This window comes from Parus major, chromosome 1 (assembly GCF_001522545.3).
Source record: "Parus major isolate Abel chromosome 1, Parus_major1.1, whole genome shotgun sequence".
NCBI lineage: Eukaryota > Metazoa > Chordata > Aves > Passeriformes > Paridae > Parus > Parus major.
Genome location: NC_031768.1, coordinates 80,823,531 through 80,838,681, shown reverse-complemented (window position 1 = coordinate 80,838,681; position 15,151 = coordinate 80,823,531). Strand labels below are relative to the sequence as shown.

Sequence of the window (15,151 nt, the reverse complement as noted above, 5' to 3'; positions counted from 1 at the left end):
CTGTTTGGTGGCACTGTGCTGCACTGTGTCCCTGACCCGGGTGAAGTGACACGTCTATGCAGTGACTCAGCTGTGTTCCTAACTAACCATCTGCTGATGTGATGTAGCTCATTAGTCACTAATTGGTGTGGTTACCCTTTTTTTAGGCTGTTGGAAAGGCCAAGGACCACATAGATGGGAAGCAGCTGAGTCAGTCTTCTACCTCTTTTGCCCTCAGGTCCGCCAGACTCTTGGTGGTGCTTGGAGAGCTGTTTCAAGGTTCCGTACCAGGCAGAAACAGACTGTCTCAGCTTTATCTTGTATCCTCTGATTGTTTGACTATAAGCCTATCAGAGCTGTTTGGTGGGACTGGAGTCTGTAGCTGGAGGCTGCTGGTGGGTGTTGCAGTGAACCCTCCAAAGGAAGAACCTTTGGAGGCAGTGGGAGACAGCACTGACTTTGGACTGAGCAAAAGAAGCTGGTTTCACCCAGGCTGCATTTGCTCCCTTCATCAGCTCTGTAAAAATCCTCTAAGCAATCTGGGGGATTTACTGAGGATAGCACTTTCATAATACCTTTTTCCCTCTATTCCCCGCCCATCTGCCCCATACTTCTGATACACTTACCGTCTTTGTTTCTATCACCTCATTCTTTACCTAATCTGTAGGTACTGGTGGGCTAGGCACTGATGTTTTGGTTTTGCCTTACGTGGTATCTGAATTGATGGTGTGTAAATCTGTCTCTTTTTTGATATCTTTAGGATGGGTCTTTGATGCTGTGTGTATTACCTAGGTCCTCCTGGACATAGCTGGATTTGCACACTGTTCTTTGCTTCCTTGTCTTTGGGTTTTTATTTCTGTCTAAAATCTCCAGCTGAATCTCTTCTGGCTGTTGTTGCTTTTCTTGGAGGTTACAGACCCCCTTTTCTGGGCCTAGTGTTGGCAGCACCCTTGGGAGTACTGGAGATGCAGGTGTAGATGCTTATCCCTCATGACTTGATCAGCTGCAGCAAATGCATTTGTCAGCAGCTCAGCTCTGAGTTGTGTGTGTGGTCCTTACTGTGCCGTGAGTGGTGTAGGAAGCCGTGTGGATCTTCCCCCATGTAGGCAACCCTGCCCATCTCCTGTGACATTGCTGAAATATGTCTCTTCTTCCTGCCAAGGAGCTTGGGTTTGGGGCATAGAGTGTGCTGGATAATTCCTAAGCTCCTCTCTGTTCACTGCCTATTTGAGCAATCTAAAGATTCCTCACAAAACTAAAAAAAAATTATCAGTGTAGTAATATTTCTAATACCATCTATTATTTTTTCTCTTCTAAACACCTCTCGTACTTCAGCGAAACTATTACCCCACTTTTCACTTTTAGCATGTGAGCTCTTTCTGTTTGTAAGGCAAGCAGTGCTGCTCTTGTTTTAAAATGAAGTCCCCTACCTGTTCTGCCCTGATGTGTACCCAAGCCCTGCTCTGTGTGCACCCAGTCCGCTCCTGGAGGAGCTCATGGTGGGGTTTGGGATACTTCCCTGACAGGGGTCAGTTACATGATCCCCTCAGACAATGTGGCAATGTCCATGCTTTGGAGCTGATGTAAGTTAAAAGCAAAGCAAACATTTGGGTACATCTAGGAATCAGTGTCTCAGGTTTGTGGGGCGCTGCTTGGAAAGCTGATAACCAGCATCTCTAACTTGTGGGCAGCCAGGTGAGACCGCATGAGAACCAAAATGGGGCCAAGGTTTCACAGAGCTGACTTTGACAACGTGGATGCCCCAGCTCAGAGGGAGAGGTACTCTTCTCCCTTATCTGAGGAGCCATGTGTGTGCCAAGAGACCTTTGTTCTGAATATTTGGAGTAATAAAGTTCAGCAGGGATAAAAGGGCATGTCCCCACTGACTTGGTTCACACGGTGTTGTGCTCTCTGTCTCTCCTGCAGCTGCGTAAATGAGTATGGAAGATTATGATTTCCTCTTCAAAATTGTTTTAATCGGCAACGCCGGGGTGGGGAAGACCTGCTTAGTCCGTCGCTTCACTCAGGTAAGGCTGGCCACCTCCAGGATTGTGGAACGTTGGGATGGGGACAGCCCTGGTATGGGAGCATGGAGCCTGTGGCCCTGCACTGAGGGCTGTGCCAGTGTCCCAGCTCCAAAACATTTTACTGTTCACACCTTTGGGCACATACAGGGATGTCCCACATGCAGGCATATACTGGCACAAGCAGCACATCTGTATCTAATGCTGCACCTGGCCCTGTTCTGGAGTTTGTGTTGGGGAAACCTCATTCCTCTCTGAAGGTGGAATGTCCCCTTTGAAAGCCACCAGGACAATTCCTCCTGTTTTGGTGGTGTTCTGGATCAGTTATAAGACTAACACATCTCCTGGTCTCCTCCCCAACCTTTGCTGCACAAAGCACTCCCTGTTATTTGTCATCAGTAAATGAATAATCTGGGTTCTGAGTTGTCAGTCCAATGTCTGTTTTTGTGACAGAATAGCCTCTGTGATCCAGGGCAGGGGAAGACTTTTCATGAAGCATCATAAAGCACAAGCTGGGGGGTTTTGGTTGCACTCTCCACTAGGAATTGTCAGCAATTTTACTTTCACTGTGAATTTTAGTTTTGACGCTATAGTGGTTTTAGATGCTCTCCAAAAACACGTGGCAGACAGTGGCAGTAAAGCTAGTCATACCCAAAAAAAAAGTTTAGCAGCAAAAATCTTTGGCAACTTCTGCTGCTTGTTCTTTGGCAGCACAGCTGCGGTAGGGGATGGACATGCCCAAAATCAGCGTGACTTGGTAGACCAGAAATCAAAAAGCTTTCATTTTGTTTGCTGCTGCTCCTTTCTGATGATTCTGCAATCAAATACCGCCAGCATTGTGCTGTCCGTTGCCATTGCTGTGGCCCTGGTGATGGCTGGCTCTGTGCTTTGCTCCTGGAATGCTGTGCAGAGGTGCAAGCCCATTGTTGAGAGCTGCCAGAAATGCCTGTCGGTGCCATGGGGTGCTGTGGAGGCAAAAGGGAAAATGTGAGGTTGTAAAAGGTTGCAAATGCATCTCATCCCGCACAGATGTTCATACATCTTTCACTGCATTGGGAAGTAGGACGGAAGGTCCTCACCCTTCCCCTGCTTCTCCCAACTGTACAGAAGGGCTTTCCCCCTCTCTTTTTTCCTCCTTTTCTTTTCCTGTGTTCCTATCTCTGAAGTCAATAACTTGTGTGTAACTAGGGATGTTTAAGGCCAGGAAAACGTAACAGGGTTGAATTTATGGTAACCTTCATGCTGGGGAAATGTGACACTCTAAATATGATGGAAGTAAGTGCCACGGGAAGGGGACAACGGATGAATAGTTTTGAAGATGGGAAACGGTGAAGACTGGCGCCCAGTGAGACTATTGTCTTGTAGAAATAAGTTTAATCAAACTTTGTTTTCTTCCAGGGGCTTTTCCCACCAGGGCAAGGAGCCACGATTGGGGTTGACTTTATGATTAAAACTGTGGAGATAAACGGTGAAAAAGTAAAGGTAGGAGCCTGATGATTTAAAGTGTAAATTCATGTGGCAGTACCATAGATGAGGTTTCTTGCTGAAGCCCTTCCACTGCTGGAAGACATTTAAGGAAGGTCAGGGCTGTCTGGCATGGCTTGGGCTATGCAGGTTCTAATGATCTGTGTGCCCCTCTCCATCATTGCTATCAGGATTGTAAAAGTCACCCTACTGGAGGGGAGAAAATGGAAAAGGGAGACCTTGCAAAACTGTTGTCCTTGCTTAGGAGACAGGCTTGGATTGAGGAAGTCCAAAGAAGAGATTCAGTGCAGCCTCTGCTCACTGTTTCTGGTATGCAGAAATTTGTTGCATTCCCATTTGGATGTGCTTGAGGAAAATTTCCTGTGAGCTCCAAGATGGCCATTGGGGAGAGTAGATGTCTGAACTTGTGTGGTTCTGCACAATGAAGGCTCATCTTCCACTTCTGCCAAGTTATGGATTTGGGAGAAGCAGAGCTGATCACAGAACTTGTGTTTCAGCCAACAGGTTGAACTGCAAAGGGCAAAGTTCTCCATATTTTTAACTCTTTCACCCTCTAAAACAGGGTGGAAGACACTTTTGGGAAACTGTCCTTGTCCTGAGCTGACTCCCAAACTGATCCTGAGCATCACTTGGCAAAGAACTACTTTGTCTGGGCCAAAACACACAAAGCATGAAGTTGGTGTCCAATTGGAGACCAATCTCATGCTTTAATGGGGTCCACGGTTGGGTTCCAGAGCCCAGAAATGCTGGCTGCTACCACTTTGTTCATTAGTAGGGGTTTCACTTCAGCTGCTGTAGTATCTGAGATGAGAAAACAGTAGTTATTTGAGCCTCTAATATCAAGGTGTCTATGGTCCCTGAGCTGCTCCTGGGTTTACTCTGCCTGCATAAAATTCAGGGGCACCAAAGTGAAACCCCACAGTTTCCCCTTGCAGTCTTTATCAAACCAAATAGTGAGCAAATGCAAGAGTGGCACCAGTGTGTGGCAGTGGCTGGGTGTGACACTGAAACCTGTTATTAAGCTTAAGTGATGGGATGGAAACAGTGGACTTGGGCAGATTTTCAGCCCTGAGGTTTTTTTTTTACCTGGACCACAGCACCACAGAGGGGTTTTAAGAAGAAAATGGGGTGTTGTATTGCTAAGTTTAGGATGCATTTTAAGAACCAATGTCATGTCAGCAAGCTGTGACTCTGCTGTGTGAAGAGCTTACAAACCTATGAGAAGTGGTGGTGCTTCACCAGGAGACCTTCCCACCTGAGCAGCTGAAGGCCAAGAGGTAGAAAATCCCTCACTTAATAAAGCCCAAGTTTATACCATGGCTGTGCATGTGGGCCAGAGCAGCAGGCAGGGATGCAGTGAGGATCACGTGTGCTGATCAGGATCAGGTGGTGCTGGTGCTCAGCTTTCTGGTTGTGATGCTCATTAGCAGGGCTGGCCGGGACATGAATGCTGCTTGTCCCAAGCTCCTCAGACAGGAGAGATGTTTCTCTCAGCCAAAAGCAGCTCCAGTGCAGCAACTCGGAGGATCTGAGCTGGTAAATGGTGTAATCAGTGTATTGGAGGTAGAATTTGTTCTTTCTTGTATATGTAGTTTAAATCAGCAGCCTCAAGACTGTCCTGGTCATTAGAGGGAGAAAAGCAGTCCCGAGGGACATGAATCCCATCCACTTCAGATACCTCTCCTTTTCAAGAATTTGGTTCTCTGTCAAATTCTGCTGGAGCCTTTAGAACATCACTTGTGTATGAGGTCTGGGGTTTGTACTGGTGAACTTACCCTTAGGATTTGTCTGTGTTTGAAGTGTTGCTCCTGTGATATAATTCTATTTGGGCTGAGGGTGCAAAGTTCTTAAGAGAATATTGGAAGCAGTTGTGCCAGTATGAGCTGCCTCAGGGGTAAGGATGGTTCAGGGAAGCTCTACAAGCTAAATGAAGTCTCTGCTGCCCTGCAAATGTCTGATGAATGCACAAGTGTCCTCTCTGAATCACCTTGGGGCAGGATTGTGTGTCACAGAGCCTTAGCAGGTGCTAGCTGGTGTATCTGCTATACTTCACATGGCCAGTACTGGGTTTTGAAGTCCTCTCCACACCCACCAGTGCAGTAAACTGGAGTTGCTGGAGCTCAGTTTCAGAGACTTTGATGAGCCTTGATGGGAGCTTAGTATGATACATTTGGGCATTGGAATGAGCCTTCTGGAGTCTGGAGGGCAAACAGATTTCTTTCAGTGGTCTTGTAGCTGAAACTTTTTGAGTATAACTTGTGAGAATAAACATTAAATGAGAGGGGAAATCAGGAATGAGTCAGAGAACAGAGCTGCTCTGGCTGTTAGCTCATTTAGCAGTGTCTAAGCCATGACTCTCTTGCCTCTGTGCTGGACAGCCTCCCCTGAATGTCTGCTGGGATCCAGAATGAGGAAGCAGAGCTGTTTACCAAAAGAGTTTTCAGACTTGAAAATAAATTATGGATTTCTGGGGAAAAATACCTTGCAGCTTTCAAAATAGCATTATAAAGTCAGTGGAGAGGGACTCAGTAGTATGAAAGCTGCGTGCAGCTTTTCCAGATATGAGCAGCTACCAAAGCTCACTGCCCAATGAGCTGAGAGAGCACTGTGCAGTTGTGAGGGGATTTTGATCTGCCTGGCTTCTTCCAATAAACTCCAAAAACATGTGCAGCACTTGTACCAAGAGGGCCCACAAATTGAAGCAAAGCAGATAGCAGTTACCTTGCTGGTCGAAGCTAAGCATCCTCAGTGCTGTGAGTAGAGGGCTGTGCTATATGGGCTTGGTGGGAAGCTAAATGTGTGTGCAGATGTTGGGAGGGTGGGAAGCATCAGCTGACACCAAGAAAATAAGCATCTATGTTTTCTGCAGGCTGAGTCACACACCATCCTTTGGTTATTCTGGGGGGGGAAAGAAAACTGTAAAAATAAAATACTTGCTGTGAAATACTTTATTTGACAGAAATTACCGGTGAGGGAAAATGTGAGATGTGCATTTTGGGTGCAGGAAGAGTTTCAGTGGCTGTAAGACTGGGGGCACTTCCCTGCCTTCTGTACCCAGCTCACAGGTAGACTCATGTCTGCTCTTCCCAGCACATTCTCTTCTGCTTTCAGTGTTTGTTAGATTAAAGCAGTGGAAGAACATATTCACATCAAGCTTTTATCAATTCAGACATCTTCTCAATAAAGGCAGAAAATATATAAGCTGGAGTATATAGCCAGTAGACAGTGATTAAATGTTTTTCCTGAGAAACAACTGAGTAACAACAGAATTATCTGTATCTTTCCATCTGCCAGAGTTTGGAGGCTGGTTTATTTTAACAAGGACTCATTCGTTATCTGGTTTTCATGTGCAAGTAATTTCACTTATGGTTTTGTGTGTCACTTTACAGATACCAGGTTCAGCCATTTAAGTACAACTATGCCAAGAGATTTAAGCACAAATGTGCCCAGGAGCTGTAAGCCAGCCACAATTACTTTCTCTGAAAAAAAAAAAAAAAATTGCTTTTTTTTTTTTCCCCCCCAAAATTATACCTCACATCTAAAAGCTGCTACATTTCAAACTAATATATTTGTGATGAGTGGCTGTAGCACACTTTGGGTGTAGCACAACTTTGGAACTGGGAAAAAGTAAGATTTTCTCTATACAGACTGCTGAATATACGGAAAAAATCTCAAATACTTTACCTTCTTCCCAAAGTACACAGGATTTTGGCTGGAAAACATTATTCCACATATTTAATTCCAGGGAGAGGTGCTTTAAAAAAATAAAAGCTGAAGCAGAGAAATACTCTTTTATCTTGAAATTATGTTAATGGTGGATGTTTTTCTTTGACTTCTTTTTTGAAGAATTGAGGTTTTGATGATCCACTAAAAATTATCATATGGTCAAAATATAAAGCCAGCTTAAGTGTAGTTTGTATTGGGAAATGTATGTTGTTTTCATGGATCCAGAGGGTTTGGCAAACATTCATGAGTTCTTTCATGGTGGTGAGACAGGAGCAGATGTCCAGGGAGGTTGTGGATGCCCCATCCCTGGAAGTGTTCAAGGCCAGGCTGGGTAGGGCTTTGAGCAGCCTGGTCTGGTGGAAGGTGTCCCTGCCCATGGCAGGAGATTGGAACTAGGTGGGCCCTTCCAACTCAAACCATTTTAGGATTCTGTGATGTAGCCAGTTCTACGTGTTGGGAAGGTGAACAGTGAGCAGCTGGATGAGATGGCTGAAGCTGTAGAGAGGAAATGTATTCCAAACCTTAGATAAGCCTTCAGCTGAGCTCCTTGTTCAATCCTGTGCTGTCCACCCATCACTGCATTGTCTCTGGATAACTGCAACCAGCTCCATGATCTAGAGGAGAGGCATTCTTATTCCTTCTTGGGAATGGAAGCTGTTAGACTTCGGGGGTGGGAGATGTGACTCTTTCCCTGTAGCCCTTCCAGGCTGGGAGTTCTGCCTGCTGCAGAGAGAGTTGCAGGGAAGCTGACAGACCTGCAGCTTCCAGGGCTGTCGGCCACAGTGCCAGCTGACTTTGTGTCTTGCATTTCAATCCACAAGTGCAGGAACAGAAACAAATAATGCTGGGGGAGGGGAAGCCAAAGGGAGAAGAGCAAAATGCTTTCCCAGCATTGGTTTTACCCTGAAGGGGATGCTTTTAGGTCAAAATGGTGCTGCTATCAAATGAAAAAAAAATAAATGAACTTTTTTTTTCTTCTTTTTTGCCTTTCCCCACCCTTCCTTGCTATGGCAAAAGCTGCAGATCTGGGACACGGCAGGCCAGGAGCGGTTCCGATCCATCACGCAGAGCTACTATCGCAGCGCCAACGCGCTGATCCTCACCTATGACATCACCTGCGAGGAGTCCTTCCGGTGCCTGCCCGAGTGGCTGCGGGAGATCGAGCAGTACGCCAGCAACAAGGTCATCACCGTGCTCGTGGGTAAGTGACCGTAGCCCCTGGCCACCTGGGCCGCCTCAGAAGGCGAGCTGTGCGTGCCTTGAACTCGGTGCTCGGACCATCCCTTGTGCAAAATAGCCCCAGGATGCTCAAAGTGGTGCTCAGGATGCCACGGACACCTCTTGAAGTGTGGTCCAGTCTTGGGTCCTGTGTGCAGAAGGGGATGCTTCCCACCACTTGGTGCATGAGGGACCGAAGTGCTGATGGTGCAGCTACCACCGAGCTAGGAACAGAGCAGTTCCCCTTGTGACTCCAGGCTCAGGTCTCCACAAATGAGTGAGGGCCTGCTCGAGCTGGTGATGTCTGCAGCTTGCTATACTCCATAGGTGTGGGACAGCCAGTCCTGTCTTAAGTGCTCAGGATCTGGGAGCCACACCAGGATCTGATGGTTGTGTGGATCATAGTGTTCATAGGTGGGGCAGAGCTGGGAAACTGGATGTTCTTGCATGGATTTTAGGGAGGCTAAAAATAAACAACTGAATGTTATATTAATCTGTAGAGCTTCAACTCAAGGCAAAACAGACCTCAGGCCATCTGTCTGCTAGAAGCAAGGGGAAGGTTATTTTGCCTACCAGTGCTTTTCCATGCTGTGCTTTCAGCATCTGATAGTTGGGACTTGGCTTTTAAAGGTCCAAGAATATATAAAGAACAGTGGAAAAATAACTTGAGAAAACTAAGAAGTTTCATGCTACAGTGTCACCTTTAATAGTTTGCTATTTAAATGAAAAAATCTAGGTCATTGTAAGAGGTGTCTAAAAGTGTATTTTAAAGGAAAAAAAAATCTTTTTAGTTTGCCCAAGTGAGCTATGAGGTTTATAGAGCTTCCATACAAGAAACTCCATGATTATTGCCTGGGTACAAATGGTGCAGAAATAATTAATAAATGACTAAAAAACGTACATTAATTCTTCCAGTAAACATTAAGTTAATTGCTAGCATCTACAGCACAACATATAAATTGTATTTTAGTCGTGACACATCCTTTGAAGATGGTGACACCCAAAAAAATCACTTGTGTTGAGTGATAATCTGTTTAGAGGGGAAACTTCAGTGCATTCAGTGGGTCTAAGACACTGCTTTATTGGGAAAGGAGCTCTCAGATGAGGGGAAGGCAATGAGAGAAGGCTTGCTGGTGGAAACACTGCCTTTTCTTCCCACGAGCTCTCACAAAATTGCTGATAGGAGTGGGGCCAGGAGAAGTTTCCTCCTGAACCTGCTGAGTCTGTGGACAGAGTGACCTTGTATTGCCAGTCCTGTTACCTTCGTTGTAAGATTAATTTATGGCAGAAACCTCATGTTTGAAGTTAAAGGGCCAGCAATAGTGTATAATTATATCAGATGCTTGCTTGAGGCTTTAATCAACTCTCTGCTAGACAGATCTCTGAACCAAAAGGTTGCTTTCTCACCCCACCTCACTCTGCAAGTGCCCCCCAAGCCCATCCCTCTTGCAGCCTCCAAAGCCAAATCCTATACTGGAATATTGAAATAGGGAACCTTCTTTCCATGCCAGGCTTTTAAAAAAGCTTGTAACAACATGATGAATATCACATTTAGTGTCTCATATTCTATAATTGACATTTTAAGTGCTCCTCAGAGCAAGCAAAGGAGAACTTTCAATAGATGTTAACATGGAAATCCTTTAATGTTGGTTGATAGCAGCAAACAGATGCCCTGGTGCTAAATTAAAGCAAACTGGCTTGGATGTTCACAGGGCATATTTCATTACAAGAGCTGATATTAAATGGACTCTGATGTTTCAGGGAATCCATTATTTGGAGGGGAGAGCAAACATTAGGAATTACATATCCAAACTACTGTCTGTACATATATCAAACCAAACCCTTATTTATCCTTTATAGACCTCAGTTTCTCTTGGTTTTGAAATCAAATTAACACATTTTCTAAAATATTTTATCAATGCAGGTAATAAGATTGATTTAGCTGATAAGAGGGAAGTCTCCCAGCAAAGAGCTGCAGAGTTTTCTGAAGCACAGGACATGTACTATCTGGAAACATCAGCAAAAGAATCGGATAACGTGGAAAAACTCTTCCTGGACTTGGCCTGCCGTTTGATCAGTGAGGCACGACAGAATACCCTTGTGAACAATGTCTCATCCCCCTTACCAGGAGAGGGGAAAAGTATCAGCTACTTGACTTGCTGTAATTTTAATTAAAGAGCTGGCATGTGATTGTCCCTTCTGCCATGGGCCAAGCGGATTTTTCTTTTGTATGCTGGGATTTATCTACTTGAAGGAATTCCTGCCAATCTGACCCATCTGGCTTACTCAGAGTCAGGTTACAGTCCTGGAAACATGGCAGGCTGATGGCTCCAGCTGCATGGCAATGTAGCAAAATACAACAGGGTTTAAATTTCATTTTTTCTTGCAGTCTGTGGAGCAGGTCAGGAAAGGAAGAGTTGCACAAGTGCTTCATGTAATGCAGAACATGAGCTGTTTTGTTTCCTTCTGTGGGAGAGTAGACCAGCCTTTCTTGAAGATACTGAAGAGATCGAAATCTCTCTTACAGAACAATGTGTCTGATCCTTTTTAAAGTAAAACAAAGAAAGAAGTGCAACAATGAATGCTGACTTTGGACTACTCTGGCAATCTGGGCTGTCAGTGAGTGAGCTCAGAGGACGTGTACATAACGTCTGACCCTGCGTCTTCATGGAGGACTCTGGTGTTTGAAATAGTGTTATGTCTCTCATCTACAGGCACTTTCATGAACGTGGAATAAATGAAAAAGTTACATATAGCAACATTTTCAAGATTGAAGAAGACATGGATATGACCCAGTTGCTCCCTTTGGTGCTAGCAGTTCAACAAATATTCCATAGGCCAAATGTAGTCTTACCACATTACTGTCTTCTTTCTGAATGTGTAACTTAGACTGGCTAGGAAAAAACACTAATAAGCACTGTTCATAAAAATAAAAAAGTCTCATTACCTCTTTTTCTAGGCCTGAACATAGTGGGAAAGGACTATCTGCTTCTTTGATATCCAACAAAGGATGAAAAGACTTTACAGAAATAAAAATAAATAAATAAATTAACCATTCCTCCTCTAATTAGTCATGTCCTGATGTAAAATGTTAGCCTTGGGAAAGATTATTGGTGGACTTGGCAAAAGTGCACCAGACATGACCAAAGTCTTGTGCGTGCATGGATGGCGTATAAGGGTTCACAGGAAGCGCAGTCTGGGCTGGCAGGCTGCACTGTGTCCAGCTGAAAAACAAAGCTCTTGTTGGAAGGCAGGGGTACAAATCTGTTGTAGGGGGTTTGTTTGAGGCTAAGTGGGAATAGCAATGGGTTGCAAGTGGCATCCTTCCATGTCTGCCCCATCCAGCTCTCACCTTGTGGAACTGCTTTCAGAGATGCTCTTGACGCTCTCTTCTTGGCATCCGGTCCCTCTGCTAGGGTAGCTTTTAGGTTCAGGGCTGTAATTTTATTTACCTGATGCTTTGTACCCTTAATCCCAAACTCTGGTACGTGTAACTGTTTACAGAACCACCAAAGTGGAAGCACCCCAGAGTTTGTGATGTTACTCCACCTCTAGTGCCATACAATGCATTGCAAATTGACACGTTGGCATGGGAGCAAAAGCAGAAGATAGTGAATGCACACATAAATGATTATATTTAGGAGTTTGAGTTCAATTTAGCTAATCTGGATAAATATCTCCTGGCGATTCCATGGCTGTGATATGCTGCAGTTTAGAGTTAATCAATTTAATATTATTGAGCTTGTACTGAAGATTATAACAGAGCTTTTGTATTGACATAAAAAGCTGCCAGTAAGTACTTCTTTGAAAAAAAAATAGCAATTAAAAAAAAAGAGGCATTTTGAATTTTTTATTTTTTTGCTTCCTGAAAAGATTTTCTTTGGGCTGTATAATGTTGTGCCTTTGATATGTAACGGGGAGTAGACTCTGTGTCAGAGAGAGGGGGGATTGGTTTGTCATATGGCCATTTTTAATATTTTCTTGCTATTTTTAGTCATTTTTATGACTAGTGGTAAAAGGAAGATGTAGAAGTTGTGGTATGAAGCTGCTTTGTCATTTAGGTAACATTTAGCAAAGAGCTTCTGTAAGTGTGAGATGCTGGGGAACACGTCATCTGCTGCTCTGCTGTGGTCCATTTCAGTCTCTGCTCATGTTGTAATCCGAAGGATTTGGAAATGTGTGGGACTTGGTGGCTTCTGCTGTATCTTTCTTCTTGAGCATGCCCCAAATACAGCTTCATTTGAGCTTGTGAAGAGCACCCAACTCCAAGACAGCTGGTTCTGCACAGCTCTTAGGTGGTTCTTTAGAGCTGAGCTCAGGGTGTTCTGTGGCAGGTAACACTCAAGTTAAAAATCAGTACCATGTGTATTTAATCTGTAGTAGCTCTTACTCTCTGAAGCTGGACCTGACAGCATATAATTGGTAACAAATAGGGCAGAGCTCTTTGATCAGCTTAAACAAGGAAGAAGGAGACTGCCCAGTAAAACACCCATGGGTTACTGAGCCTGGTTTCCAAAAAGATCAAAGCTGGGCAGGTACTCTTCATCCCTGCCAAGCTGCTCTATAAATGCATTTTAAAGTGCTCTTTGCATCACTTCTGGAACTGGAACATGACTGAACAAACTGAGATGGTCAAATAGCAGAAACAGCTAACTTTATTTTCTTGGATATTTACTTTGAGATTTCTAGAAGCCTAAATCTTTTCCCAGTGCTTTCCTAATCTCTAGGTGACTATTTTGGAGACTAGCTGCCTACTGGCAGCCTCAAAGCACTGGTTCTTCTTATTGCTAGTGAATCTCTGTGTAAGAATTCCATATCCAGACAGTGATGTGCTTTTGTGGCAGGGTGGAGTACTGCGGTTGGGCTGATGTTCAAGTGAACGACCTGACTTCTCCAGTCAAATTTGAACTGATTCCTGTTAGTGTTTATTCTGTGTGGACTTAAAAAGTTGAAAGGAAACAATGGTGGTATGTGCAACACTTTTTACAAGGTCATAAACCAAAGCTGTAGTTTGAGACTTGCGTCTCTTTCTGCTGTTTGCAAACACACCTCTTGTTGAAGAAGCGGTGTTTTATTGGAGTAACTCCTTTACTGGAGTTATTTTTGCACACCTCTGAATATCTCTGTAGTGCATACAGCCAAACTTTCCTTGTAGCACTGAGGGCTTCTCCTCTACAGTCTGATCCACTGCTAAAGGCTGCACAACTGGAAGAGGAACTTTATCAACTGCAGAGTCTTGAAAAATAAAAAAATCCTAATTATGTGATAATCAGCTCCAACTAAACACCTTGGAAGATTTTTTGTGAGAACTGTCAGTAAAAGCCTTGTGACACTTGCTGGGTGAAATATCCAAAACCCATGCAGAATTGATATAATGGGGCCAAATTTGACTTGGAAAGTTCTCTACTATCACAAGAGCCAAGCTTTTAGTGTGGTTGCTGTGCTTTGAGGGTGATATATTCACAGCTATGGAGTAACCTTATTTCTGGCTGAATGTTATTTTTTTAGTAGTCCTGTAATGAGACCCTTTTATGACATTTAGCACTATAGTTATGTCCAAGCAGAAGCCAATACTGGATGATCAACAAGTATTTGCATAATCCAGTTAGCCTGTTTGCAGAGATTAAGAGAAGCATCTCTGAAAACCGGATGGTCTAAGCTCTGATTTCCAGTGGGAGCCACTGATTCAGTCAGCCTGATCTTGTGTAAACCACCAAACATTCAGTGCTTCAGATCACTGGGTGTGAAGTACTTGCTGTGAAGTTTCACACTGGGTGTTGACACAGTTTGCTGGGACAAGCCATGACTCCCTTCAGTCCATATTTGTGTTCCCCCATGAAAGTGCTAGGGGACAAAAAACCCAAATAAAAAAACCAAACCAACCCTTCCGGTCAAAGAAATAAGATGGAAAAAGTGAAATTATGAGCTCTGTAAAGAAAGGGAATGTGCTGAGTGCCTCTTCCTGCCTCAACCCCTGAAGTCTTGATTTGACCTCCAGGTAAGCTTCTTTGAGCATGCAGATACGTGTTTGTGCTGAATGATAAATGGCTCTGTGATCATTATTTAATGAAAAGCACACGTGACAAATTATCAGGCAAGATACTTTGTTCTTTGCTGTAGAACACATGAAACAGCCCTTAAGATCTGTCAGCCTGCTGGTGCTGTTTGTGTTTTTTTGGAGATGGCTGTATTGGTAACAGTTGGCTCCTGCTAGTCTAGGTTTAGCAGTTAATGGCTATCGAATTCCTTCAGCATCAGTAATAACAGCAGCAGACTGGGGCTGACACAGGAGACAGTGATTTGAAAAGAGGGAAAGTCGAGGTTAGTGATGCAGAAGCACGGTGGGTGCACGCACATGGGACAGCAGGCTTCCCAGAGCTTTTGCTGACAAGGGATGCAATTAGTTAGAGTCAAATCCACTGGGTTTTGCCTTGTTTGTTATCCCTAAGGACTGCTGTTTGTTCAGCTGCCTTACTACTTGTCTTCTCTTTTCTGTGTGAAGGACTGTCTGTAAGTCAGGCTGAAATGTTGAGCTGGCATGATTGCTGCACTCAGAGACTGAAGTCAGTTGGAAAATAGGTGAAATTCTCCAGCTATTGAAGCAGGCTGAGCAAACACACAGGATATGCTGCCCTTTGGGACCTGTGGTGCCATCAGGGTCAGATATGGTTGGAGCCGCTATCACAGAAACCCTCTCCTGGCTGTGGGGCAGAATGAAT

The 15,151-nt window shown here is 44.3% G+C and overlaps 1 protein-coding gene across 2 annotated transcripts in view; it reads left to right on the top strand.

Moving 5' to 3' along the window:
- RAB30 (RAB30, member RAS oncogene family) overlaps positions 1-11,499 on the top strand; it is a 49,236-nt gene extending 37,737 nt beyond the window's left edge. Inside the window, exons 2-5 of one of the 2 annotated variants that reach the window (XM_015634485.3) lie at positions 1,906-2,006; positions 3,402-3,485; positions 8,232-8,415; positions 10,357-11,499. In XM_015634485.3, coding sequence (XP_015489971.1) covers positions 1,914-2,006; positions 3,402-3,485; positions 8,232-8,415; positions 10,357-10,607 — 612 coding nt within the window. In that variant the 5' untranslated portion in view covers positions 1,906-1,913 and the 3' untranslated portion in view covers positions 10,608-11,499. Of the gene's footprint in view, positions 1-1,868; positions 2,007-3,401; positions 3,486-8,231; positions 8,416-10,356 lie in introns of those variants that run through there. The other variant, XM_019007377.2, reaches the window with a different exon arrangement.
- Positions 11,500-15,151: the final 3,652 nt, after the last annotated feature.